Here is a 27504-nt window from a genome sequence, read left to right on the forward strand (position 1 = left end):
GTCCTCTGGCACTTAGCAGTCCTGCATACCCATCCTACTACCTGTGATTGTGACCCAGGCAAAATACCTGACCTCTCTGGTACTATCCTCATCCACGTAGGAGGGTTCAGATCTCAAGTAACAACCATCTTGGCAGTGCTAGGGCCGCCTGGGCTCATGAACAGATCAAACCTTCAAGAGCTTGTGGCTAGCACATGGCTGGGAGCAGGATGAGAGTGCTGCAAGGGTGAACAATGATACCAGAGCATGTGATTGCCCCCAGTGGTTGTCCTTCCTACTGCAGTTAATGGCACAAGCCAAGGCCAGGATGTGAGGTCAGCTCTAACGAGCCTGTCATGAAGCACAAAATCAGTGATCCTACACACCCTTCTGGGCCCTTTCCTGCCTTTAAGTCTCCAAAGGCAGGGGAAGTGGGTCTCCATTGGCCCTAACTCACTGTCTCTCCTCAGGTATCTCCAGGAAAGGACCTGGAATCCATGGCCAGTGGCGGGCCAAGCAGAGCCTTTACCTGAATGTCAGTCTCCACCCCTCTTCTGTCATTCCCACAATCGCCACCAGGAGACAAGGATGCAGATGGGGAGTCCCAGGGAGGCTCAGGAACTCCTCCCAACCCCAGGGACTAGCCGGAAGAGGCTGCTTGGCCAGTTGGGTTTGTCAGCTCCTGATATCATCCTAGGCCTGGTGGTGGGGGGTAAGGGGGCTGAATGTCTTCTCCATTTCTGTGCCTGACTGTTCTTTTCGGACGGGGGCCAGTGTGTGCTCTCTGTGGGGCTTCACTGTCTCATGTGACTGCCGTACCTGCCCCCACCCCCTCTGGTGCCAGATGGCCCTGCCTGAGTAGGCCTTGCCTAAAGAGACTGTGAGAGAAAACGGCAGGTTGAAGAAATAAACTAGCTCAAGATCTGAGTCCAAGAAGAGAGTGCACCTTTAATAAAGGGATGTTGCCTTGCCAGGTGCAGAGGGCAGCTCCTGCTGAGTATGACCATTCTGTTCAGGTGGTATCAAGCAACAAGGCAGGATGGCCAAGGGAATCTTTACGATCTCTGGGATACTGGCCAATTAGGGATTACTCCTCCAGGTGGAGATATACTTTTCCACAACAAAATAAATTCTTGTTACAGACACAGGAACTCTAAATGTAGTCATGCTGAGAATCATAACCCTTGGTGTAATGGCTGATGTCATGTGGGTGTGTTAGCATTAGCATTTGCTCAGGTACTAAGGGAATGAGGTGCTACTAGTATGAGGTAGGATGTGGAGCCAAGGTAGAGAAGCCCAACTCCTTGGAAGGCCAAATAACACAACAGGGTCAGGCTTACAATTAGAACATGAGGTGGTGGGGGTGAGGGATCCCTGTGGATGCCAAGCACCTGGGAATGGAGATGTCAGGGTAAACTGTTCAGAACAGCACATTTTACCTAGAAAGGATAGTGGCAGGGTGGACCTCACCTCTGACAAGGACAGAGGCTAATGCTTCCCCGGTGCCCCATGAAGACCAGGCAGCAAGTTGAATGGGCCTAGCCAGGACACACAGTTTCTTCACTATGATCCAGATTTTATTCTGTTGGCTTTTCTCTGCAAACCTGGGCCTAGCAGCCATGGCCTCAGCACTCTGCATGTGGCTTGAACCTTCTTAGGAACAAGACCACAGGCAGGTCACAAGGGAGGGATAAAAGCTCAGCCTGTGACAGATAGAGGTGGGTCCAGCCATCAGACAGGGCCAGAAGACTTCTCTCGATGAAACTGTAGAGACAGGAAAGGCAATGAGAAGATGCATGTCAGGCCACAGAGGCTCCACGGGAAGAAGAGATAAGCCTACCTTCCGCATAGCAGCAAAGGCAGAGCCAAAGGTGGTCTTAACCTCCACACGGTCTCGAATCCAGGCTGGCAATTTAGCCAGGACAGGAGGGCGGGCATACCGCTGATCCAACAGCACAATGCTGGCAAAGTCCCTCTGGTGCCGAATGGCCCTGCCTGAGAAGGCACAGCAGGTAGGGCTCTGAGTTAAACCTGGCTACCCAAAGCACATGTCTCCTTGGCCTCGGATGGGAGATATGATAGGTAAGATCCCTCCACCTCCCACCTTCTACTGGCCTGCTATGTTATCTCAAAGGCCAGTGCCAGCTACAGACTTACCGATGGACTGGTTGACAGCCTTCATACACAGATTTTCTACGAGTGCCCTCCCTGCAGGAACCTGACCTGGAATCCTAGGCTGTGAAAGACACGGAAGATCAAGGGAATAGAAGTGTACCCCAAGGCCTCCGGGGAGGATAGGAGACACCTAGACGGTAGAAGTCACAACATAGGGTCTTGACATCCCACATAGGAGTGACAGGCTCTTCCTCCTCAGCCCTGTCCTCTGAAGCACGGTAGGTACTCACAAGGGTCTGATCCAAGTAGGCCATCTTTTCTTGTAGTTCTGGAGACTTGATGTTGGGGTAGGGCATGCCCACCATCACCACACAGCTGTGGTTGGGACACAGGGGCAGTTGGCATATGCAGTTGGGCCATCCTGGGGCCCTCACCCACATATCATCAACTACTGTTTCCTCCCACTGTTATGGTGCTCTGGCTGTCTCCCTTCCTCAAGGTCTGTGCCCAGTAGCTCACCGTGCCCTGCCTTGCACCTATCACTCGAAAGGAGTTTCTCAGTTCCAAGGTCCTGCCCAGGCAAAGGAACTGAATCCTGACTAAGTCTCGGTTGCCTGCTTTTCTGTAACAAAGGGCCACATGCAGAGGTGCCACAACCCCTGCTCACATGTACACTGACCCCAAGCAGAAAGCCTGAGTGCAGAACCAATGGTATGACACTGTAGGCAGGGCCCAGGGGCCTCAGCCCTGAGCAGAGGACACTACCTACCGGCCCAGGTCGTCGGAGAAGTTGATCCCCTCACTCATCTTCCCTCCAACAACAGAGAGGAGCAGGGCCCCTGTCAGAGCGCCTCCTGCCTGGCTGCAGCGCTGTAGGAGAGACCCAGCCCACAGCTGCTGAGGAGATGCTGGGAGGCCCCCGACTTCCCAACTGCCAGGTCCACATGATGTCTGCACCACATCGGGCTTCCACTTCTCACCATAATGCACTTGGAGTACGCCATCAGCACCTGCTCCACCTGGCTTGCTTTCTTGGGCTCCTGGAATATCTGGGGGAGAAGATAGTACCTCCAAGGAAAGGGCTTAAGACTGAGTCTCAAGACAATTCAAGATCCTCCTGGGGTCAGATCCTCATGGAGCCAAGCTTTTGGAAACCCTGTGGCCCAGTGCTCAGGGCCTGGAGGTGGCGGGATGAGGAGTCAGAAGAAGGCAAATCACCTTGAGTTGATAAGCAGGAGGAGCCCTGGAGGACAGCACTCCCTGCACACTGAAGGGTCTGGCTGTCACTCCACTTACCACCTTCTTGACAGCAAGGCGTGTGAGCAGACCACTCTTCTCCCAGTGGGCATGGACCTGGCGCTGGTACTCATAGGAGGGGAAGAAACACACCACCCCTCCAGGAACCACGTTGCACAGGTTACAGAGAATTCGGCCCACCTCATCCATCTGCAGAAAGCAGACAAGGAGCCCCTAGAGAGGCAGCTCCTGCAGCCATGCCCACTTACAGCTTCCCTTCCTTGGGGTTCAAAAATCAAGGGGGCAGAGGCCCACGTGCTGACTCACCTAGGGAAGATGACAAAGCCAAGTGGCTTCCCACCACAGCTTGACATGTGCTGCCTCCTAACAAACATGCCCAACTTGCTCCTGATGACTGCCTGCTTTTCTTCCATACAGACAAACGTTGGCACACCAGAGCTAGAGCAGTAGCTGTGTCACTGGTTCCTATGCCCCGAGTCCCAATGTCTTAATGGGCACCCTCCAGGACAAAGCAGGCATGCCACACCCCAGGTATGCCACTGTACCCCAAGACCTGTACCCTTCCTACGACAGAGGAAGGGACAAGAACCCCAAAGGAAATGAGCAATCTTCTAATCTTCTCCCATGCCAGGTCCTTAAAGTAGGTCTGGAGGGCTTTAGCAATGCAAGGGGTGGGCACAGCTCTCTAGTGGAAGCTACTTGTCTTGTCCCTGCTATGACCAGTTTCCCCAATGGCAGGACTGGCCCAAGCTCCCTTCCAGGGCCTAAAGAGGCTCTGGAAGGCCTGTGGCTGGCACTAACCATTTGAGGCAATTCTCTTTTCTGATATGTGAATTCCAGCTGCTGGTTGGAGGGTCCGCTGCAGATGATAAGGGGCAGGATGTTGTCTGGAGGGATCACGTGACCTGGTGAGGGCCCCGGAAGGGATGAAAACCAGAGGCCCACATGTTCTGCAAGGCAGAGTACAGGGAGGGTGCTTCCCCCACCACTTCCCCAACTAGGAACAGTAATTTATAATGCATACTCTCTCCACGTACACCGCCACACAAATGTGGGCAATGCAGACAGTGTGTGGTTGAGCAAGGTAGCTCAGGATGAGGCCCCCATCCCTTAGAATTCTCTGTCCTAGGCCTAGGACACGACTCAACTAAGACTGGAGGACCCAGAGTGTGAGAACTTGCCCCGTTCCCCCACGGACACAGCTCCTCACCACAGGAAAACTCCACCACTCGTTCCACTTCCACCCCAGCACATGCCAGCAGCTGGTCCCGAAAATCAGATACCTGCAGGCCACAACATCAAGGCCTTGTGAGCTCCTAGAGTTAGGGGAAGAGGGGAGCTCTCCAGAGAGGGGAGAAACAAGTCTGGGCCAGGAGGCAGGAAGTTTATACAAGAGGACAGGAAGCTGGCAGAAAAGGCTGATGAGAAATTAGGCAAAAGAAAAACAACTGGTAATGACATCAGAGTTGACAGCCTACTTTAAAACAATCCTGGCTATGCATCAAAATCAACAGTGCATGTTTTGTTTGCTGTCTTTTAAATCCACATTGCCAAACCCTACTAGCCCAGTCCTATGTATAAGACTTTCTAGTCTTTACTTAGTGAGCTAAGTAAACACACTAAATTTAAGAACTATTTAGGGAATCAAGTATTCTTAGATGTTGCTGATGACAATGTACTTATAACTCCTTAGAAGGGGAATCTTATAGCATTTAACAGATTAAATATAGCAATTTTACTCTTGCTCTGAAGTTCCTGCCCATAAATACTACTATGTGCCCAAGGATCATTTTTAGCAGCTGCTTGCAATACTAAGAGAGCCCAGCAGAGGGCGCAAAAAGGAGCACTAGGCATCCAGCCAAAGCACAAAGGACATAGGCGCCAACAGAAAGGGATCACCAGAACACAGGGGTGATAACAACTGAATGGAAACAGTGAAAAGATAAGAGACCAGCTACTGAACAGAATTATCTGCAGGGCAAGGTAGCTGGCAAGGGAAAAGGACAGTGAGACTGTCCAGAATATCTTTTGTTTTCTATATAGTTTAACTTTGAACTACATGACTGTTCACATATTTACAAACCAGTATTAAGCCAACTCTCTGAGGTGGAGTGCAGCAGAGCAACAAGCACGCCTGGTCTCCACTCCCACTAGGACACAGCGCAGAGAAAAGCTGTCCATTCCAGACTCCCTTGAGTCCTGACAGGACAAAGTATTTGCACGTGTGTATGTATTTGCCCCAGGATCTCTTTCCACTGCAAACACCAGTTGCTTGTGTCACTTTTTGCATCCAGGTTTACCTGGATTCCAGGGAATTGAACCTGAGCAGACAGGCTGTGCAAGCATCTTTAGCCACTAAACCATCGCTCCAACCCCAGAGCAAAATATTAAAGGCAAAGAAATGAAGCTTTCAAACAGTAGTCTATGGCCAAATATTGCTAGATACAGGAAACATGTAGTTTTGTTAATGTAATCACTCAGCAACATGTCCTGAACACTTTTTTCTTATAAGTAAACATTATTATTGTGCTGAGAGATACAAAAACAAGTCAAATAAATTAATACTTTGATTTTGACTTAAATATATCAATATAGATTCATACTTTCATATTCATATTTTCAGTATTTGAAAATATTTTTGAGGTGTGTCCACTGAAATTTGCTGTTACAGTGATAACTGAGGAGTCAAAGATCATGTGGGCACCTAGGTTTCTATGTGTCACCCTCTAGTGAATGAAACCAAGTACCCTGGAGAAAGAAATGACCTAGCTCTGCAGTCAGAAGGAAGACATTCCAAGGCTATGGATGTTCTCCTGTCCACAAATTGAGAAATGGCAGAGAGAGGCTTCCACCATAGGAATCTAAGACAATTTCAACATAACAATAATGAGGGCAGGAGAGATGGCTTACTGGTTAAGCGCTTGCCTGTGAAGCCTAAGGACCCCGGTTCAAGGCTCGATTCTCCAGGTCCCACGTTAGCCAGATGCACAAGGGGGCGCACACATCTGGAGTTCATTTGCATTGGCTGGAAGCCCTGGCGCGCCCATTCTCTCTCTCTCTCTTTCCCTCTTTCTCTGTCTGTCACTCTCAAATAAATAAATTAAAAATAAAAAAGAACAATAATGACTGACCACAGACAGCTTCAACAGTAAGACTGACCATGGACAACTTTAACACAATGAGTGAATAAAGACTACAAATGAGGGCTGGAGAGATGGCTTAGCAGTTAAGCTCTTGCCTGTGCAGCCTAAGGACCCAGATTCGAGGCTCAATTCCCCAGGGCCCACGATTCCCCAGGACCCACGTTAGCCAGATGTACAAGGGGGCGCACACATCTGGAGTTCATTTGCAGTGGCTGGAGGTTCTGGTGTGCCCATTCTCTATCTACCTCTTTCTCTCTGTTGCTCTCAAACAAGTAAATAAAAATAAACAAAAATTTTTTAAGAAGACTACAAACGACACACAATCTAACAGAGTTTGTTTGTTTTTAAAGATACGGGGTACGGGAATGTGATTCCATGATATAGCACTTGCACTGCACATACAAGGTTCTAGGTTCCACCCCTGGCACAGGAGGAAAAAAGTTACAAGGCAGATTCTAACAGGCAGCCAAGGCTAGAACCAGTGCCAGGATCCCAACAGTCTATTACCATGAGTGCTCTCCAGGGTGGAAAAGCTAAGGAAATAATCTCTGCACAGAGATTTGGGCACATTATCACAGTTCTTATTTGAACAGAGAAATACTGAAAATACCATTGTAAGTAACTAAGAGAACAGGAGCAGTTACATGAAATATAAAAATATCCATGTAATTAGAATACAGCAATGGAACAATGGAATATGGCCCAATACATCTATACTTGCTGGCAAGGAGTTCTTGCTGAGAGAAAAAGCATATACTACCAATTATGTAGAAGGATGGTTTCTTTTTTTTTTTTTTAATATGTTTGTATATGAGATAGCAACATGGATCTTCTATTGGTGAAAATGTGTTTTCTCCCATGTTTGCTTGATTTGGCTTTCCACACTGAAAATACTTTTCTAAAAATCCTGCATTAAGAAGGTGTGTTCCTCTGTGGTAGGTGCAGTAAGAAACTGGCAGTGTGGCACTTAAGAGAGAGTCTGAGACCAGAGAAGGGCTTTCCCTGCAGAAAGCCCAATCCACAGGCCCCGGGAATACAAGAGACACAATGCTCCCACCCCACCAGAGCAAAGGACTCCCTGGCTCCAGCAAGATGGCTCAGCACTGCTATCTAGTAGACAATGCAAGGCCTATGTGTGTTGTCCATTTGTTTAGGGACCCATGGGACAGGGAAGAGGCCTGAGTCATGTGTCCTTCCAGGTACCACCCTAACACCTGGGCACAAAAGGCTGGGGCAGAGCCCTTACCGGCTGCATGGTGCCGCCGGCGATGACCACTGCGCGGCATTCCTTTACCACCTGGGCAAAGTGCACAGCTGGATTCAGGAGCAGAAATTTGAGGCTGCTCTGAGCAAGGCTGCCTGAAAGACAGATGAGCATGTGGGGAAGGGAATGGGGCAGTGAAGAGGAAATCTCCAGTTGACCCATGGGGGAGGTCTGTGATCTAGCACTTTCCCTTTAAGGAAAACCCCATTTCCTCTGTGGGATAATACTGGGAGGTCAAAAGTACTATGATCTGTCTTCCTTCCACATGAGAAAACTAAGGCACCAAGACAGACTGGCTGGAAGTCACACAGCACATAAATGATAAAACTAAGACTCTAACCCAATTGTAGCTTACCTCAACACTTGTCTAGAGAACTCTATAGTGACATTGCCCAAGCACCTCTGTGTCCCAGTCCCCAGGGCCACTGTGTGCCCCCCGCCTGGAAGATGTGTTGCTTCTCCCAATACAGGCAAGAGCAGGACTGGGAAGAGTCCTTTCAGGCAGGGTTCCCTCACTCCAGGCCAGATCTTTGACCAGCCATGTGGCTGAGTACCTTGGCGGCTCAGGACGACCCTGCCATCCTGGTTGGCAGTGGTGAGAGCTGCAAGGAAGCCTTCAATGTGCATCAGTGGGGATGCAGGCCGTGGAGCACTGGGCTGGTCCTCCCCTACAGGGTCTTCAGGAGCTGCAGAGAGAGAGAAAGCGAGAAAGAGAGAGAATGAGAGAGGGATCAGGGTGAGGAAGGAGGTCTCTCTCAAGTCAGCCTACTCTCCCTCTCACCTGTACTCACCCCCAATGGCACCGGGCTGCAGACTTTGCAGAAAGTGCTGAAAGCCAGACAGTCTGGAATGTTCCTTGGGGGATGGAAAGGCTGGAACGACAACCCCATAGCGTTCTGTGAAGCCAAAGAGCTGGATAGGGAGGAGAAAAGTTATGAGTAGCATCACTGAGCTAGAGTACCCAGCCGGCTTGCAGCCCACTCCCTTCCCACCCGGAAACATTCCCCGCTGAGGGAGGAACCCAAGGAGCTGGGGGGCTCCAGGGCAGCAGGCATGGGTGAGCAGCTCCTTGCCAGGCCCAAGCAAAAGGGTACCTTTCTGCTGATCATACTCTTCTCGCAGTACCGCTGCACCTGTAAAAAGCAAAGCCAGCACAAGCACATGTGAGGAGGAGGAAAGCTGGAATCGAACATTCAGAAAGCCCCCTTTGCCATTCAGGGGACGCAGCTTGTTGCTTAGAGGAGCCTGAAAGTCTGTTCTCTCTGACAGCACTGATCTACTGCCCCTAAGAACATATGGGACCTCACAGACATGGCATCTCCACATGTGTGTCTTGATGGCTGTGATCTCTCTAAAGCTACTCAAGAGAAGGTCTCCCAACACTGCTCTACTTCTCAGTGACAACATGAAATTGTAAGAACAATCTCCAGAGTAAAAAGCAGGCAGGGAGGCCTGGGCCTGTTCTAGGGAAGCAAAGGCGTTTTTAAGAGCTGTGTGCAGTTGCTCAGCTTGGAATGCTGAGAGGAGGAAGATGATGTCTGTGAAGATTGCTACAAAGACTGACAGCCTCCAGTCTGTTGGAACTGATACAGGTTTGTGAAGGGGGAGGGAAAAGCCTGCCTGCCACGAAAGTCCTAGCTGTGAGAGTGAAGAGGTGGGTCACTTAAGAGCTATTGTAGGCCACAGGATATGTTAACTATTGGAATGTGGAACACAAAAGGCAGAACAGTCCCCAAAATGACAATGACCCAAATGGTACATCTCAGAGAAAAGGCAGGCAAGAAGGGAAGAATGCAGGGCTGGAAGTGGCTTCAGCTGTGGTCAGATGTGATCCCATTGCACCACTAGGTTCTAGCTGGGTTTGCATGTTGGCTCTATCCACCCTTGCTTAACTGAAATGTGGCTCAGGTGAGCCTACTTCAAGGCAACCTTCCTGACTCTCACTTCCCTTCTTTCTCCAACAGCTGTAGTATAGCCTTCCTGTGAGTCACAGACCCTGACAGAGCATCCGAAACTCAGTACTCCACCCATGGAAGGAGTGATGGTTCATTCAGAATCAACAACCTGCGCTGGGGACATGGCCCACAGTTGAAGGTGCTTGCTTGCAAAGCCTGCCGACCTGGGTTTAATTCCCCAGTACCTATGTAAATCCAGATGTACAAAGTGAGGCATGTGTTTGGGGTTCATTTGTAGTGGCAAAAGGCCTTAGTGTGCTGGCACTCTTTCGGTCTCTCTCTTTTGCAAATAAATAAAAATATTTAGACTTGTTCTAGGCATGCAGCACACACCTTTAATCCCAATACTCGGGATGCAGAGGTAGGTGGATCACTGTGAGTTCAAGGCCACCCTGAGACTACACGGTGAATTCCAGGTCAGCCTGGCTACAGCAAGACCCTAACTCAAGAAACAAAAAAACAAAACAAAATTTAGAATCATAAGTCTATGTGGTGGTTTGAATCAGAGGTCTCCTAAAATCATGTGTTTTGAAGGCTTGGCTCCAGCTGGTGGCAGTTGGAAAGATGCAGCCTTGCTGGCGGTATCTTGTTGGGAGGTGGGCCTTGGGGTGTTGTAGCCAGCTCCCACTTGTCAGAACTCTCAGCTCATTCTCTTGCTGTTTTCTACCTGTGGCAGTAGAAATGATGTCCAGCCTCTGCTCATACCATACTTTTTCCCCTGCCCCTCAAACTGCCCCTCAAGACTGTAACCAAAATAAACCTTATCCCTCCATCAGCTGCAGGTAACTACAGCAGGCTATGATTCAATGACAGTAGCTACACCCCACCTGGAGAGAACTCAACAGGCAAGATCGAGGTAATCAAAGATGAGACTTCCATCCAACCCAAGGCCCCAGCAGGAGGACTGGGGTCAGGCAGGCCCAGCATGTATTCACCCCACTCAGCCCTATCAGAAAGACCTTGGATCTCAATCCCCAAAACTCTCTGGTGAAAAACTGCTTAAAGGGAGATAGGGTCATGTAATTGCACAGGCACTGCTTTAGGTCTTGCTTGAAGGGAGGAGTCTGCACTGTATTTGTTCTACCTTGGTTCACCACCCCCAAATGCTGGGTGCGAACAGAACTCAGGCCTGCCGTCATGTAGGCACGTTCTCTAGAGTTAAGCTCCATCCCTAGTGCTCCTTTCACAGCCTTAAGGAAATCCAATGTGCTCACAGCAGAAGGTAGAGGTCTGTACCTTGAAGAGGTTGATGTTGTCCACCTGGCTCTGAAAGAGGAAGTCATTGATGCTCTTCAGCTCAGTCCCTAAGATGAGACAAACAAAGGGCCCTGGGCACTTTGCTCTGAGCTCCCAAGTGGCTCAGATCACCGGTGTCCTCTGACAGTACCCTCACCTGTCCGGGAGATGCTCTGTGTACTGGGATTTTGCTTAATGTTCCCTGAAAAAAAGAATCCAAACACATCAATGTGGTGTCCCCAGCCTCTACTTCTGTCACCCCACACACTTCTCTGTCCTCAGCAATGGGAGGAGCATTCATGCTTGAACAGGTTTCTGCTCATTTGCAGCAGGGAAAGAAAACGCAGAGAAAGGAGGGACTCCTAGGGCCTCAGAGAACTGACTCATGCGCACATGTAGAACCCTAAGCCCTGGGATTTCTTTCTTTTGAGCCTCCTGCAGGGACAGAGCATGCTCCCTACTGTGTGCAGGTGTGGAAGCAAACAGGAGCTGCTCTGGGTCACAGTGCAGTGGCAAGACAGGACAAGAGCACCAAAGAGGATAGAATCCCTCTGAGAAATGCTGTGCTGACCACCGGGAATACCAAATTCTTCAGAAGCCTTTAATGACACTTGCCATTTAATAAAGGAAAGGGACCTAGCACAGAATTATGCAAGAATGGATGCTGAAGCCAACAGCTTCTCATCTCATGCAGCACAGGCAGGTCCTGCTTTAGTTACTGCTTTATGAATGAAGATAAAGCTTCCTGAACTGACCTCTTCACGGGGGAAATAAACCCACCCATGTGCAAATGCTCTGAAAAGGCTCCAGCTATGTCACAAAACATTATATATTTGAATCTCAGTGTGCTATTACATCCAGAGAGTAAAGTTTGATAAATGGAGCAACATGTGGGACAACGTACTAGGATTGTAAAGTAACAATAACAAAAATCTAAGGCCAAGTATCTTACCTAAGCTAGAAAGAACAAGAACATGCTAAATTAAAGAACAATGCATTCTTAAGGACAATGAAAATCTAGGCGTCTGACTCTGTCCAAGGAACAAGACCTCGACTACAGAGATACTCGCACATCCATGCTGATAGTGGCTCTGTTGACAATAGCTAAGACATGAATTCAGACTAGGTACCCACTGACGGAAGAATAGATAATGAAAATGTGGTACACAGACACAGTACTGAAAATGAAATGATGGCATTTACAGGAAAATGGATGAGCCTGGAAAGAATTATATTAAGTGAAATAACCCAAGCTCAGGAAGACCAAAACTTCATGTTTGCTGTGATATGTGGATCCCAGCTTGTAATATTTTTAAGTATGCATTCAAGGGGCAATTATATATAAAACCTATAAAGAAAGAATGGTAACTGAGAGCAATTAAAAAGAGATCAGCAAGAAGGGGTTGGGAAAAGGGCAAAAGAATACACATGACATGTGACCAGAAGGAGAAAGGATATGCAGGGTGGGAGAGGGGAGAAAAGATTGGTGTGTGTGTGTGGGGGGGGGAGAGTACAGGAGAATGAGAACCATCTAAAACAAATTGCTTTTGAAATGCCAGGATGAATGAAACCTGTCACTGTATGCCAACTAAAAATAAATCAACAAATGAAGACAATCCACAAGGTCTGACATGGTTTTAAGGGGTTGATTGCAAATGAAAGTAAGCCTTTACCAAGGGGCAAGAAAAAATAAGAAGCAATACCAGCATGCTTTGCATCCTGGGATGGGGACCGGGATGGGGCTCCTACCTCCCAAAATAGCCACAAACTTCTCCAGCAGGTACAGGATCTGCTTAATATACATCAGGTTCTTGGCCTTCAAGCGCTTCCTGAAGGAAAGCAGCAGAGATGTAACTAACTGTAAGATGCCTCTAGCACACCTTTTCTCTATCTGCCCCCAGCTGGCCTTTCTGCTTGTCAAACTGGGCCACGAGCTGCAAATCCCTCCCCCCCAAAAAATACCAGCTGAGGTTCAAGGCTCTTAAAGAGTTAGCTGCTCGGTCTCAAGTGGCCCAGAGCTTGCAGCAGACACTCCAAGATAGCAAAAGGACCTGACGCCAAGTTAACCCACTGAGTCCAGGCCAGTGGTGGTAACCCCACTTCCTGGTCTGAGGCTGAGCAGAACTTGTCCTTCCACCTCCAGAGTGAAGTCTCACCTATAACGTTCCATGTACTGGAGCAACTGGGAATGGGCCTGGCACAGCTGGAGAACGAACAGAGAATAGCATGAAGGCAGCCCAGGCTCTGGACAAGTGGACCTCTGCAGTAAAACCTTAGTTCATGTCTAGGAAATGCACTCAGGACTCGTGGGAGCCATCATGGAGACAGGGAACTGGCTGGACATGCACAAAGGCAAAGCCTGTAGGGGCGGGGGCTGACCACAGCTGCAGGGGGAAGGGAAGAAGTACTGCTCCACACTGCTTTGAACCAGGATGAAGCGTGGGGATGAAGCCTCAGGCCGTCGCTCTCTCCCTGCCCATTTTCAGGGGGTTGGGAGACAACTGATGTTCAAGGCAACCATCCACCTTGGCCTTAGGTCAACCCAGGAACTGCTCAGCAGGAGGCAGTTGTCATGTAGGTTTCATGGCCAGAATCCAGTGGTCACATCCATACTCCCCACTCAGATGCTATGGGCCATGGGGCATGTTCTCTAAGTCTCTTGAGTTTGCAGCCTAAACTAGTCTCCAAACCCTCCTAGAATGACCATGAGGAGCAGAGGTTCCTCTCCCTCCCTCCCCTTCTCTTTTTAGAGATCATCCTTTGTAGATGATAAAGAGTAGGTAACAGACACACTGAGCATTTCTCCATAAAAGCCCCCAAAGCAGTGTCAGTAATGAGATGCCACTCTGTGAGACTACTGCTGCCCTCAGGCACTTACAGGAAAGCATTTAACAACAGCCCGGCCGGACAAGAGGCAGGAAGAAACAGGGTCCACAGTTTTCACACCGTTGAGAAGCTGGTTGATCTGACATGACATGACAGGACAGTGGCCCTGGGCATTGTCTGGAGGAGTTCCAGGCCCAGGCATTTAAAGGGATGACTTATGCTGCTTGTCCCTACGGCAGGCCCAGGCATGGAGACCCCGACCCACCTGGGAACCGCTGACCTCAGCACTGTGGATGCCCGTGATGGTGTCGATCAGGTTGTGTGCCTCATCGATGATGACCACCTGGCCCTGCAGCCGGATGCCTGCAGCCTGTCGGGTGGCTGCGTGCAGCAGCATCGGGTAGGGCAGCACGACCAGCTGCAAGAAGGAAGGACCATAAGGCAGTGGGAGGCTCTGCAAGCAGATGGCGGAGGTCTTATCCTGCAGTGACCCTGGCCAGCCCATTGAGATCTTATTAATTCTTCTTAAATTTTACTTATTTATTTGAGAGAGAAGGAGACAGAGGGAGAGAGAATGGGTGCACCAGGGTCTCCAGCCACTGCAAACTCCAAACTCATGTGTCACCTTGCGAATCTGGCTTACGTGGGTACTGGGGAATTGAACCTGGGTCCTTAGGCTTTGCAGGCAAATGCCTTAACCACTAAACCATCTCTGCAGGCCCCCACTGAGTTCTGAAGGAGCTGTTTAATTTCCTGCACAGACCTCATGCAGGGGTACAGAAGCCAGAAAGCCAAAGTCTAGTACCATGCTTGAAGCAACAGACTTGGGAAAACTCAGATGTTCAATGTAGGATTTCAAGCATGGAAAACCTTACTAGAGCTGACTCAACTCTTAGAGGAACTGAGGGTGGGAGGGAGTGAAGCCCCTACAGGTGAGCCTCGTCTCAGTCCCCACGCTGGCCCTCTGCTCCCTGGTTCTTCTCAATGGTGTAAAACAATGGACACCAGAAAGCAGCTCTGGCCTCTGGTCCTTGTGGGACTACTTCCAAGGCTCTGAGACTTTGTGGAGGTTGACTGGCCTCTGTCTCCCTCATTACTGCAGTGTCTGCCTCTGCTAAATGGGCTTGGCCAGCTCTCAGGTGATGAGTGAGCAGGGGAGGGGTGAGGGCAATATAAGTAAATAAGATACAAAAACTACTTGAGTTATGTTGTCAGGATTTTCCAACTCAAAGAATGCCGATAAACAACACAAAAATAGAAAACTAGAAACCCAAAGCCCCAGTTCTAAGATGAGCTCCATCCCATACAGTGAGGAAAGAGATAAATTGTTTGTCTGGTCCCCAGTATTCTCATACAGAGAGTGTGGCTATTTGAGTGGGCTGTATAAAGGCAAAAATAAGTTGAAAGGTACTTGACGATATCAAAGTCACAATTCCAACTCCCATATACTTCTCCATCAACAGCTATAGCACTAACTCACAGGCATCGTGAGAAGCCTGTGCCCAAGGGCACCTCCTCGCTTTCTCTGTGAGCCCCCAAACAGGACAGAGAGGTGTGTCATCAGCTCGCACAGACTGCAAGAGCTACTTCCCATCTCTCCGGAGCGCTCACCTGGGCTGCAGGGATGGCAAGGCGGCTCCCAAAATAGGGGCAGGCGCACGCCTCCTTCCCAAGGGTCACGAGCTGCTCCATGTCCTTCACCTCCACCAGGATCTCATCCCGGAGAAGCTGCATCTGTTCATGGTTGTAGAAAGGGCAGGTGGCCTGGCTCTCTTGCCTCCTCTTCTTTGGCCTGTCTTCCTCAGCTCTGTTCTTCTTCTCTGTGGTGGTGGGGTTTGGGGAGCAAAGACAGGAAGGAACACGGCTGTCTCTGCCTCAGGAGTGTGTGCAGTGGTGCACAGACCCGTTCCCATGAAGAGGGTTAGCCCCTCCCAACACTGTCCATGCGGGCACAGGGAACACTCATGCTCTCAAAGACCCTGTACAAGCTTGGGCCTGGGCCTGATCCCGACTCAGGAAGGAAGAAAGTTCTTTTCCAAGGAGGGGCCTGAGGGAACCTGGGTCTGCTTGGACACTGCTTCTGCTTAACACACCATCTTTATGAACATGCTCCTGGTCCACTCTCCCCACTGCACCTCAGTCACTTCCATCCTGCCGCCCCTGCCCAAGGCCACACGGGGTCCCCGTCTACCGTGTTTGCTTCTCTGCATCTCCATGCAACGGTCGTTGATAAGCTGCACGGAGCCCAGGTTCTTCACTTGTTCATTCACACAAAGGTTCTACAAGGCAGAAGAAAAGAAGTGGGAAAGAAATGGCTCTGCCTTTGTGCATGTAAGGGAGGCTTTCCTCCGCTGAGCATGTCTCAGTCAAACTGTCTTGCTCTAGCCACTTGCCACCTGCTCACAGCATGGATCCTTAAGGCTGAGGGAAACTAAATTGCTCTCTTGCCTTCTTCCAAGAACAGAAAGTGTGCACTTGATTTACTGCATGAAACTCATCTCAGCACACTCTGGTCTGAACCTGCTGCCTCTACATGAGTCATCCCACTCAATTTTCTGTCAGTCTATGCTGGGTCAAGGTTGAAAGGCTCTACATAAACCCTTCACATATTGTATTATTTTGAAACTTTTCTTCACTGGGGCAAAGGAGTTCCCATTACCCTATTTAACTAAGGTTGTGCTAGTGTGTGGGCTGGGAGTGCGTCATTGTGCATCTTTCCCACCTAGCTGCCTGCTTTAAGGGATGTGTCTGTGATATCTGTCAGGTCTGACAGCCTGCAGCTTACTGGTTAAAATATGCTTTCCAGGCTACAGAAGTGGCTTAGTAGTTAAGAACTTGCCTGTGAAGCCTAAGGACCCTGGTTTGATGCTTGACTTCCCAGGACCCATGCAAGCCAGATGTACATGGTGGCACATGTATCTGGAGTTCGTTTGCAGGGGCTGGAGGACCTGGCGTGCCCATTCTCTCTCTCTCCCTGTCCCTCCCTGTCACACTATTTGCCCCCTTCTCTCTCTGCCACTCTCAAATAAATAAAAATAAACAAAAACAAAAAATGTGTTCTCCTCTTCTGTGGTCTCTAGGGCTGGCTGAGAGAAACAACCAGATGTGCAGCTATCTTAACAGTGCATATCGACAAGCGTCTTTCTGAAATGAAGGGATAAGAGTAACAGTGCTAGTTAAACACATGCAAGTGACCCAGGGCGCAGCCTGTCTCTCCTCCTTCCACAAACTAAGACCAGAGAAGGGGCTATGCTCTCAATATACAGCCGGCCTTAACCTTACCAAGCTTAACCTTCTGGGCCAGGAGACAAAGACACAGGGTAGGGAGCCAGGCAGCTTTGCTTACCTGCCGGGAGCCAAGGGAGACTAGCCGGGTTTCTTTGCCAAAAGGGCTCTTCTGCACTTCATGCACAAACTGAGCCAGCTGTGAGTGGGTCCGACTACAGTAATAAATCTAGTCAGAAAAACAAATGAAGATTCAGACAAGAGACTCGTCTCCACACACCCTGGCATACAGTGGCCTCAGAGAGTGCGGCAGAGGGAGCATGGCCCTGTGCGCACACCCGAGATGATGAGACATCAGCTCACATCAGGCCACACATAATGAAGGCTAGGGACTGCCCATGCCATCTGTGGTGCCATACCCAAGGTCCCACTCCTCCCACAGGCACACTCGGCCTCTAGTCCAACCACACAGGAGGGCTCGGGGACTTCAGGACAGCAAGTTTCTCTGAGTGATGATTCTTAGTGTGCCAAAGACCTACAACCCTAGAGAGCAGGTGGGTGGATGCTCACTAAGGGAAAGGTGAGGCTGAGCTGGGAAGTCTCTCTGCACTTGATTCAGCAGAGTGAGAAGAAAAGAGAAAACCAGGGAAGACACCTATTTCCAACAGAAAAGACAAGTCTTGAAGGAAGCCATTATTTTTCAATTTGAGAAGTGCCACAGCCATAAGAAACTTGTGACTCTCCATGCAAATGAAAATATGAGCAAGCAGAGTAGAACAGCCTCGAGGGTACAAGAACAGGGGCCCCCTGCTTGGCCCTCCCTGGCCTTCTACCACTGTCCACTGGAGATGGACACCCTGAGTCCTTGGTCCAGAATGGCTGTCCCATGTGGGCTTCAGAACAGGCCCGGGGCGTCCCTCAGCAGCCCCAGCCCTGTCTGTGGGTCTGCGAGCAGACTTCTCAGGTGAGGACGCCTCACGGACAGGAAGCTCAGGAGCGTGTGAAGCATCTCTCGACCTCTACTGGAGGCGGCCAATCCTGCGCTGAGACCCTTGCACACAAGTTCCCCAGTGTGGCCATCTTACCTTAGTCACATGCTCCTCCTCCAAGTCACCTTCATCCCCTCTGGAGGAGAGAGACAGGACACAAAGAAGCCGTCACCCAGCGAGCTCAACGCTGGGCCCATCTGAGATGAGCGCTGAGCACGGGCTGAAGCAGCACGGCCCATTTCCCCAGAAGCCCACAGGGCTGATGGGGTACCTTGATCCCCAAAGGCCACAGAGGGACACCCCACAGAGGAGGCTCTGCCAACACCTCACTCCTCAGTGCTCCCCAACAAAGTCTATGCCCCGGCCTCCACTGCTACTCAGGTCTGGGAAATGTGAGAAGGAAAGGAAGGGGCACAGGGCCCCCAATCTATTTCCAAAGCAGGAAGCCTGGAATGAATGGCTGGCCCTGGACTGTCAGACTCCCCTCTACCACAGCCCGTCCTACCACAAAATGGCCCCTCTCCGTTTCCTAGGGGATTCCCCCCAATCACCTGGGGGCCTTGACACGCTCTATCTGCACTGTTCCCTGTCCCACTGCTTTCTCAGCACAGAATCTTTACTCTCCACAGTCACTTCTAGTTGGTCTGCAGCCATGACACGCCCACTTGTTACTGTGACACCGGCTCAGGCTCACTCACAGTGGCTCGCTCCTGCTACGTCGCCTACTATGTGCACAAGGCAGGAAGCAAGCCTGTCAGCAGAACCTCCATGCTCACTGCCTGAGCCACGCCGCCCTGCCCAAGGTAACGAGATGATGTCACTTCTGACTAAAGCTCTTTCTTCTGAGTGCCTCAGCTGGCTCTCCCAGCACAAGGCAAGAGCCCATCACTGGGCTCGGGAGGGCAAGTTCAGCCAGTGGTTTCAGTAAATGAGCCTTAGCAAACAGAATTTCCTATACATGTGAACTATTGCAGCATTACACAGAACAAAAAAATGAATTGTTGACCTTCCATTTACTTTTCAAAATATTTACTTATTTATTGAAGAAAGAAGGAGAGAGAAATAGGCATGGGAATGGGGAGAAAGATTGAGTGCGCCAGGGCCTCTAGCTGCTACAAATGAATTCCAGACACATGCAACCCTTGTGCATCTGGCTTACTTGAGTTCTGAGGAATCGAACCTAGGTCCTTTGGCTTTGCTGGCAAGTGCCTTAACTGCTAAGCCATCTCTCCAGCCCTCTAGTTAATTTTAAACAATAAATTTGCAATTACAGGGTTAACTTCATGGCCAGTAAATACTTTTATGATAAATACTTGGATTTTATAATTTCTCACGAATTGGACAAAATCATTAGGAAAAATCATTAGGTGAAAGGTCAGACATGTGAAAAATACAGAGTAAAAAAAACTACTTTTATTTTTTTCATTTGAAACAGAACCTCATTACATAGCCCAGGTTGGCCTTAAACCCACAATTATCCTGCCTCACCTTCCCAATTGCTAGGATTATAGGCAGAGTCTATTACTCCCATTAAGGAACAAAAGTTTGTATTTGGAATATGTGGTATCCATAGAGAGGCTCATGTCTCTCTGGCAATGCTGGGGAAGCCAGGCTGCAGGATTCATGGTTCTTGCCCAGGCTATATAACACACTTGATTCCTCCAGCTTTAGAAAGCCACTTGAGTGCTTCACCTTGTGTGTGATCCCTGGGGACACTAGGGAGGAAATGAACACTGCAAAGCCACCTAGGAGGCAGCAGTTTAGAACTCAGGACCCCTCCACCACCTCAGGCAGGGAAAAGTGTTCTTGTCATGCCAGTCCTGACCTCTGTACACACAGGTGCCTCCTTCCCCGCCATCCCCACCATCCTCCCTTCAGGGACATAGGACGGGTTTGCGTGATGGAAGAAAAGGCAGAGGAAACTTTATGAGAAAGGAAAAAGAGCTAATAATGGAAAGAATACACTCAAGTAGCCAGATGTTCTCATCTCGAACATTTTGAGCAAAAACAGGAGAAACCAGTCCCTTCCAGTACCCTACCAGTCCAGCCCAGTGGTTCAGAGCTCAGCTCTTGACCTTGGCTGTCACTAGCAGTACTGAAGATGACATGGACAAACGCTGAGCACATTCTGGGTGTTCTGATTGCTGAAGGACCTTCCTAATGCCAGAACTGGAACATGTCACTTCCTGGCTTAATGCTTCCTCAGGGTCCAGCTGCACCATGACATCGGTCTTCAGTCAGACCAATAGAAAACTGCCTCCTGTCTTCACCCTGGCCTCTCTCTTTTCTTCCATCCCTCCTTTTGTTTTGGCATGTGGACCTTCTTCCTCTCCCTCAAGCACATACCCATTCCTATTTGCAACCTGTCATGCACATTTTGTCCCTGACTAGAATTCTCTTTCCCTTGGCTTTCCCATGGCTCTTTCTTAACATGTCCGTTCCTTTCTGACCTGCTCTGGGGAGTTACAACCTCACACACTACACACTGCACCATTTCATTTTCTCTGCAGCAAGCATGCTGGTTTCAAAGGGGGGCTCTACGCACAGTCACACTCACATTCTCACCGTGACAAGCAGAGCCGTGAGACCTGCCTAAGCAGAGTTTCTATAGACTCATCTCTCCCAGGACCCCAGCTGGGAAGAGGTCTTTCCTACTTCCCCAGAGGCCATGTGAGGACATATGTCCAATACTCTCACTGAAACCTGTGGTCACAGCGACTGTCTGGAGTGTAACTTCAAGCCACAGCACCTGACTGAGGCTCAGCTGGAGCAAACATTCAGGGGCACACCAATTCAGGTGGGAATGAGTCTTGGACCTTGGGAAGGGGTTAGGTGAGCCAACAGTGGCCACACTCTGCCTGCCTCCTTTCAGGGTTGTCTGGTTCCCAGGGGTGCAGCTCATGAAGGAGAAATCTGCACGTCTGGATCAGTACAGCCTCACAGCGACAGGAGAGCTCAGGTCAGGGATTCCATGAGCTTGTATCACGCGCTTCACACGTGATAGGTTTGGTGGTTGGGAACACAGGATCTAGAAGCTGACTGCGGGTATAGGCCCAGCTCCTCCCCTTGTGTGCCCATGGCCTTGACCACGGGCACAGCACCTGGCTGGGCCACAGGCTCCTCAGCTGCCATCACTGAGCTTCTGTGAGCAAAGTCAGTCAACGCACTCCAGAGGAAAGGGGCTGGCACAGAGTACAGCCAACCATGGTTGTCACCAGCATTTATGACTCCATGGACAACCCTGACTTAGAGCAAGGGGCAGGCGGGTGTCAGGTCCTCCCATCATGCTTCAAGGGGTCTCTGGCTGGGGAAGAGAGCATGGCTGTGCAGCGCCCCGCACAGCAGTCTCACCTGCCGGTTCTCCGCTCCTCGTCGCTTTCATATTCGGCCAGGAGCAGCTGCTCCTCCCCAGACTCCAGCTCTTCCTGCTGCTCGGCCCCTGCTCCCTCAGCCAGCATCTCCCTGCTGAGGCGCAGCAGAGCCTCGGTCTCCTCTTCTTCCCGCCTCTGAGGAGAAGGAGGGCATGTGGAGAGAGGAAGAGGTCTCCGCCCTGGAGCCCCCAGCTGACTGTGGCACAATGGCTCCCAGCAGAGCTGGTGCCAAGGAAGAACACCAGATTCGGCTGGGAGCGTGACCTCGCTACTTGTGTCAAGGAGGAATCACTTCCAGGCTCACAGCCTCTACCACTTAAGCTTCCTCACTACTGGATGAGGATGGCATGGCCAATGGGGCAAGAGAGGGGGATCTGGCACCCTGGTCACTCCCCTCCTTCTCAGGCACCAGCGCCCTGCCTCACGTGCCCCAGTCCCCGACACACTCACCTGGCGCTTGGCTGCATGCCTGATCCTCGTGTCATGGCTGATCTGCTGCAGACGCTCCTCTCGCTGCCTTCGCTTCACCTGCTCCTCCTGAGGGGCAGAGAGAACAATGAAGGAAACTTCCACAGACAGAGACACCTCAAGCATTTTTCAGACAGCTGCCTGCTGAGCCAGTCCATTCCAGTTCACCTCTTCAGGCCTGGCTTCACTGTTCAATGTGGGAGGTTCTGACCCTCCCCTTTCCAAAGCACGTAATTAAGGACACCCCTCAATAGAGTCTACAGCCCCTCAGCCACACCATGAATGACGATGATGGTGTTTCTTTATCAGGTGAATGACACATCGGGACCCAGGTAAACAATAAATGGGACAGGATTGCATGATCTGCTCAAAAGAGAGCAAAGAGGCCAGGCCCTGGACTGAAGGGCTGACAGTCACACAGAACCAGGGACACTTCAATCTTGGAATCAATCCAAGATCATCCCTGAAGCGTGTTCCCCCTCCTCACCTGCAATATCTCACCTTCAATCTCTCCATCAGGTCCCTCTCTTCTTTCTTCTGTACATACTGGGTGACCCAGTCAGGTTCCCCAGCAGCCTGGGGGGTGTTGCAGGGTTCTTGGCAGGAAGATGAGGGAGATCGGTGCAGGTCTTTCACACCACATGAGGGGTTAGCTCCAGATGCAAGGAGACATGTCTCTGCTTGCAATTTCTTCTGTTCAAAGTCACGGAGCCAGGAGAGGGCCCCACAAATAAGACTTAAGGACTTTCCCTATGGGGAGAAGAAAGTGCAGGACAGAAAGCAAAACTTCTCAGATGACTTTTCCTTAGTTTAGTAAAGACTTAACTGAAGCTCTGGCTCTGAGCACTAGAGGGCGTTCTAAGACAATCCAGGAAAGAAATGAAGGCATTAGTAATAAAATAACCAGTAAAACAGGAAGGTGTTGGCCAGTGTCTTTCTTTAATCCCAGAACACAGGAGGCAGAGGTAGGAGGATTGTTGAGTTCCACACCAGCCTGCTACTACACAGAGAATTACAGGTCAGCTTACTTTGAGAAACAAAACAAAACAAAAAAACATAAGCAAGAACAACAAAAAAACCCCACAAGTCATGGTGGCAAATGCCTTCTTTAATCCCAACACTAGAGAGGTAGGAAGACCACCTTGAGTTCAAGGCCACCGTGAGAGTACATAACGAATTCCATGTTAGCCTAGACTACAGTAAGACCTTGCTTCAAAAAACTAAAAATCAAATAAAGAAACAAAAAAACAGGAAACAAATTAAAAATTAGCACCCCTCCCTTTAAAAATGAGCTTTTGGGCTGGAGAGATGGCTTAGCGGTTAAGCACTTGCCTGTGAAGCCTAAGGACCCCGGTTCGAGGCTCGCTTCCCCAGGTCCCACGTTAGCCAGATGCACAAGGGGGCGCACGCGTCTGGAGTTCGTTTGCAGAGGCTGGAAGCCCTGGTGCGCCCATTCTCTCTCTCTCCCTCTCTCTGTCCTTCTCTCTCTGTCTGTCGCTCTCAAATAAATAAATAAAAATTAAAAAAAAATAAAAATAAAAATGAGCTTTTTTTCAAAAAAAAATATATATAGCTAATTTTTCCAAGATAATTTAATGTGTTTTTTTTTTTTTTTCCAGGTTCTACACACAAACTACAAGTTAGCATAACTACATAGTAGTAAGGAAATTAGGTTAATAGCCTCCAAAAAGAATACAAGATGGGCCGGGCGTGGTGGCGCACGCCTTTAATCCCAGCACTTGGGAGGCAGAAATAGGAGGATCGCCGTGAATTTGAGGCCACTCTGAAACTACATAGTGAATTCCAGGTCAGCCTGAGCTAGAGTGAGACCCTACCTCAAAAAAAAGAATACAAGCTGGGTTGATAAGATGGCTCAATGTGCTCTTGCTTGCAAAACCTGCTAGCTCAGGTTCAATTTCCAAGCTACCCCTGTAAGCCAGAAAGAAAGAATGTGGTGCAAGTGTCTGGTGTTGGTTTGCAGCAGCAAGAGGTCATGGTATGTGTACATGTGTACTAAAGTCAACATCATCTCTCTTTGCTTCCTCACTGTGGGTGCAATATGACCAGAAGTTTCATGCTTCTGCTGCCATGTCCCTCCCAGAATGGACTATATCTTCTTTTTAAAAGAATTTAATCACATGTGTGCTCATGTGTGTGCCATGGGTTCCTGTTACTGCAAAGACCAGACAGATACATCACTTTTTGTATCTGCCTTTATGTAGGCACCATTTTCCTGCCTGTGGACTATATCCTCTTGAATTGCAAGTCAAAATAAACTCTTCTTTTCTTAAACTTCTGTTCGACATTTGTTAAAACAAGAAAAAAAAAACACAGAGAATAATAAAGCCATTTAACCTGTCACAATAGGGAAGCATCAATAATACAAAGACATAACTGAAGACACAGTAGCTTAAGCTAAAAACATAGAAATGGGCTACATAAGTTCCTTCCTTTCTTTTTGAGAAAAAAAAAAGGTTTATTTTGGCTTATAGACTTGGGGGAAGCTCCACGATGGCAGGGGAAAACAATGCCATGAGTAAAGGGTGGACATCACTTTCTGGCCAACATCAGGTGGACAACAGGAAAGGGAGACTGTGCTCACAAGTATGTTTCTTATTATGCTAAGAGAATCCTTTCTTTTTTAAAAAAAATATGCACTCTGCTAAATGGAAGCACTTATTTTCCCACTGACTGTATATGACAGAACACAATAGAAAGCAGAACATCCCAATGTGCATGTTTCCTGTCCCCAATGACACAAGTATCACCCCTGGAGATGCACCTCTTCAGCACATGAGAATGGGATAAACGAGTTTCTTTTATTTGCTCATTCAGCACATACCTTTGAAGAGCCTTCTGCAAGCCAACTTTGCTGGTCTCTGCTAAATGCCAGAGACACAGTCAACAAGGACCACAGATACTTACCCTCCAGGAGGATGAAGCTTGGTTTGAGGGCCTTCACATTAATATACACAGCTCACTATCATATAATACTTGCTAGGATATACAGCAAGTGCAGGAGAGACACTAGGACCCAAAGGCCACCTTCAATAGCCAACTTCTAACACATTCCTCCTTCATTCTGGGCCAAGAAGGAAAATCCAGGGGTCTTTGGTTGGCTCCCGCTGGCACTCACTAACCTAAGTCCTACAGACTACAACAATAAGGTCACTCTATGAAAATGCCCAAGCCATTTCAATGTTCCTCAGTATCAAAGCAGTTGCATGCCAGAGGAAAGTACTGGAGGGATGGGTCAGAGTTTGCATTACCATTTGAATTCTTGGTGTCCTTGAGCTTTTCCCCCCTCAGACCTGGGTACTGTGCTTAATAATTGAGGAAATGACTCCTGTACAGAAATAAACTGAAATACTGCTCTGCCCAACTTCCTCAAAAAGACAAAAATCTCTGCACAGATAAACAGCAAGAGAGTAAGGCAGCCTCCAAGTTATCATCTTTTATAAGAGAGAGAATTGTTGCAACAGGGCCTCCAGCTACTGCAATCGAACTCCAAATGTGTGGGCACATGTGTCACCTTGAGCTTCCGGCTTACTTGGGATCTGGGGATTCGAACATGGGTCCTCAGGCTCCACAGGCAAGCACATTAACTGCTAAGCCATCTCTTCAGTCCTAAATTATCTTAATGATAATCCTGCAGCTTTCACACTCACCGTGCCAGTTGGACTCTCAAATATCCCAATCTTGCCAGCCTCCAAAACCTGGTACAGCTCTGCCATGAATTTCTTCTGGATAGAATATGGAGGGAATGGAAAAGGGAAATGGATGCCACCAACCTCCTGGCCTTCATTGCTCATTGTCCTAAACGGGGGTGGGGAGAGAAAAAAATCTGCTAGCTCCTTAACGATCCAAAAAGTAGCTTGAAATCTGCAGAGAAACCTTAAAAAAAAAAAAAAAGGTGCTGTTTTGCCTCTGTAGTAGTGAAGGCTGGTAAACCCATGGGGCATAGCAGAGAATGACCAGCACAGTTTGTCTGGAGACACAGCTACGTTTTACATACAGCTTACATCTGCCTTTCTTTATCACACCCGTCATTGCCACACAGGTCCAGCCACCTCCTGGTCATTTTTCTGGTTTCAAGAAATAAGTTCTCTGGAGATAGTTAATGTAGCTCGGTGGTAGTGAGCTGGCTTTGCATAGGTGAGGCCCTAGACATGATCAGTGACACTGTCTCCTCCCCACCAAAATGATTCAAAGAGCTTTCTGTTTGGCTCCACTCCAGAACGCTTTTTTATGCGCGTATGAGCGTTCATAGGTAAATGGGTGCATGTATGTGGGCAGCTACTTATGTGTGTATATGTGGGAGCTAGAGGTCAATCCCAGAGGTCTTCTTCAGTTGCTCTCCCCCACCCTTTTCTTTTGAGACAGGATCTCTCACTAAACCTAGAACTCAGCATTCTGACCTCCTCTCCCTCATCTCTATCCTCCCACATCTCACATGGTTTAGACACAACCAGCTACTTATTCCTATTTCCTTCCACTTTTGTGACACTTCCTTCAGCAATCTAGTAACTACATACATGTCGGTCTTCTTTTTAAAAAGCAACTTTAAATTTATTAAAGAAAGCGAGAGTACGAGTGTACCAGGGGCTCCTGTTACTGCAAAAGAACCCCGCTGGATGCCGGTGCCACTTTGTGCATCAGGTTTTACGTGGGTACTGGGTAATCGAACCCGGACGAACAGGCTTTGTAAACAAGCGCCTTTAACCGCTGAGCACTCTCTCCAGCCCCTCTCCTCATCTTTACCGTGCCCTACTCAGCTTTTATTCCCCGAGGGACTGCACAGCAGGGACCTTAACAGTATGGAGCCAGGGTGTGGCCGCCAGCATTTTGGATCCCAGCCATAAACCCGACTGATTCATTTGCAAAGAGATGAGCCGCTGTACAAAATTATTCGAGAAAAGCAATCAGGACCGCGGCGCCCAATTTTAGGCGCCAACACGTCATCCACTGCCTCACTGCCGTACTACAGGTGTCGCCACCATCGGCCCGCCCTCTGCCTGGCATTGGTTGCTGGCCAGTCAATCACATGCATTCCCCGCCCCTTACTTCCGGGCTCCCTCGCGTCCCGGGGCGCGCGCCGCGGGCAGGCTGAGGAGTTCGGGTCTTCGCAGGGATCGACCTCTTTTGTCGTCGGGCTTCCCTCGCGCTCCGCTCTGCTCCGCCACCGAGCAGCACCGACCTCGCTCTCTTCAAGGGCCCCTCTCTGAAGTAAGACCCGCAACACATCAAGGACAGGCAGCCATGGCTGAATTTGAATCGCCGCTCAACGGTGAACGTCAGCGCGGAGAGACGCACGCCCGCCCCCGCGCCGCTGAGGCTGCGCAGGACTCAACGCGAGCCTGCGCGCATGCGCGAAACTGAGAGCCCCCCCCCCTTTAAAAAAAATTTTTTTTTCAGCCGGGCTTGGTGGCGCTGGCCTTCAATCCCAGCACTCGGGGAGGCGGAGGTAGGAGAATCGCCGTGAGTTCAAGGCCACCCTGAGACTACAGAGATGATTCCAGGTCAGCCTGGACCAGAGTGAGACCCTACCTCGAAAAACCAAAAATTAACACCCCCCCCCACAGCCATTTGCGTGAGTTGTCTGTATCTGTTGTGTTTACCCTGCAATCCTAGACCTGGCGGTTTGTTAGATTTTTTTTGGCATATATATATATATAT

The 27504-nt window shown here is 49.4% G+C and overlaps 1 protein-coding gene across 2 annotated transcripts; it reads right to left on the minus strand.

Annotated features, from left to right (window-relative positions):
* Positions 1 to 907: 907 nt before the first annotated feature.
* On the minus strand, positions 908 to 27132 carry Ddx11 (DEAD/H-box helicase 11). 2 transcript variants are annotated; one of them, XM_045144120.1, is made up of 27 exons: positions 26893 to 27132; positions 25497 to 25644; positions 22330 to 22578; positions 21811 to 21897; positions 21341 to 21495; positions 18086 to 18125; positions 17122 to 17229; positions 15967 to 16054; positions 15387 to 15595; positions 14041 to 14193; positions 13106 to 13152; positions 12699 to 12778; positions 11107 to 11151; positions 10950 to 11017; positions 8853 to 8891; positions 8550 to 8670; positions 8313 to 8444; positions 7741 to 7853; positions 4562 to 4634; positions 4153 to 4256; positions 3391 to 3540; positions 3075 to 3143; positions 2864 to 2964; positions 2385 to 2469; positions 2137 to 2215; positions 1820 to 1974; positions 908 to 1743 (listed from the first exon to the last, which is right to left on the minus strand). In XM_045144120.1, the coding sequence occupies exons 2-27, from the start codon at positions 25638 to 25640 to the stop codon at positions 1711 to 1713; spliced, it is 2727 nt and encodes a 908-aa protein (XP_045000055.1). In that variant the 5' UTR covers positions 25641 to 25644; positions 26893 to 27132; the 3' UTR covers positions 908 to 1710. The 2 variants fall into 2 exon arrangements, with proteins under 2 accessions (XP_045000055.1, XP_045000056.1); XM_045144121.1 differs by lacking the exons at positions 908 to 1743; positions 2385 to 2469 and having other exon boundaries at positions 1833 to 1974.
* Positions 27133 to 27504: the final 372 nt, after the last annotated feature.

This window comes from Jaculus jaculus, chromosome 2, assembly GCF_020740685.1.
Source record: "Jaculus jaculus isolate mJacJac1 chromosome 2, mJacJac1.mat.Y.cur, whole genome shotgun sequence".
NCBI classification, from domain to species: Eukaryota; Metazoa; Chordata; class Mammalia; order Rodentia; family Dipodidae; genus Jaculus; species Jaculus jaculus.

What these genes read in the sequence shown, in the direction of transcription:
- Ddx11 (XM_045144120.1), bottom strand. Translation starts at nt 25,640, where the DNA reads ATGAGCAATGAAGGCCAGGAGGTTGGTGGCATCCATTTCCCTTTTCCA. An exon ending in GGTCGTCCTGAGCCGCCAAG is followed by an intron (nt 7,854 to 8,312) that starts GTACTCAGCCAC and finishes TCTGTCTTTCAG; the next exon opens with GCAGCCTTGCTCAGAGCAGC. An exon ending in GCCTTGCTGTCAAGAAGGTG is followed by an intron (nt 3,144 to 3,390) that starts GTAAGTGGAGTG and finishes CTTCTCCCCCAG; the next exon opens with ATATTCCAGGAGCCCAAGAA.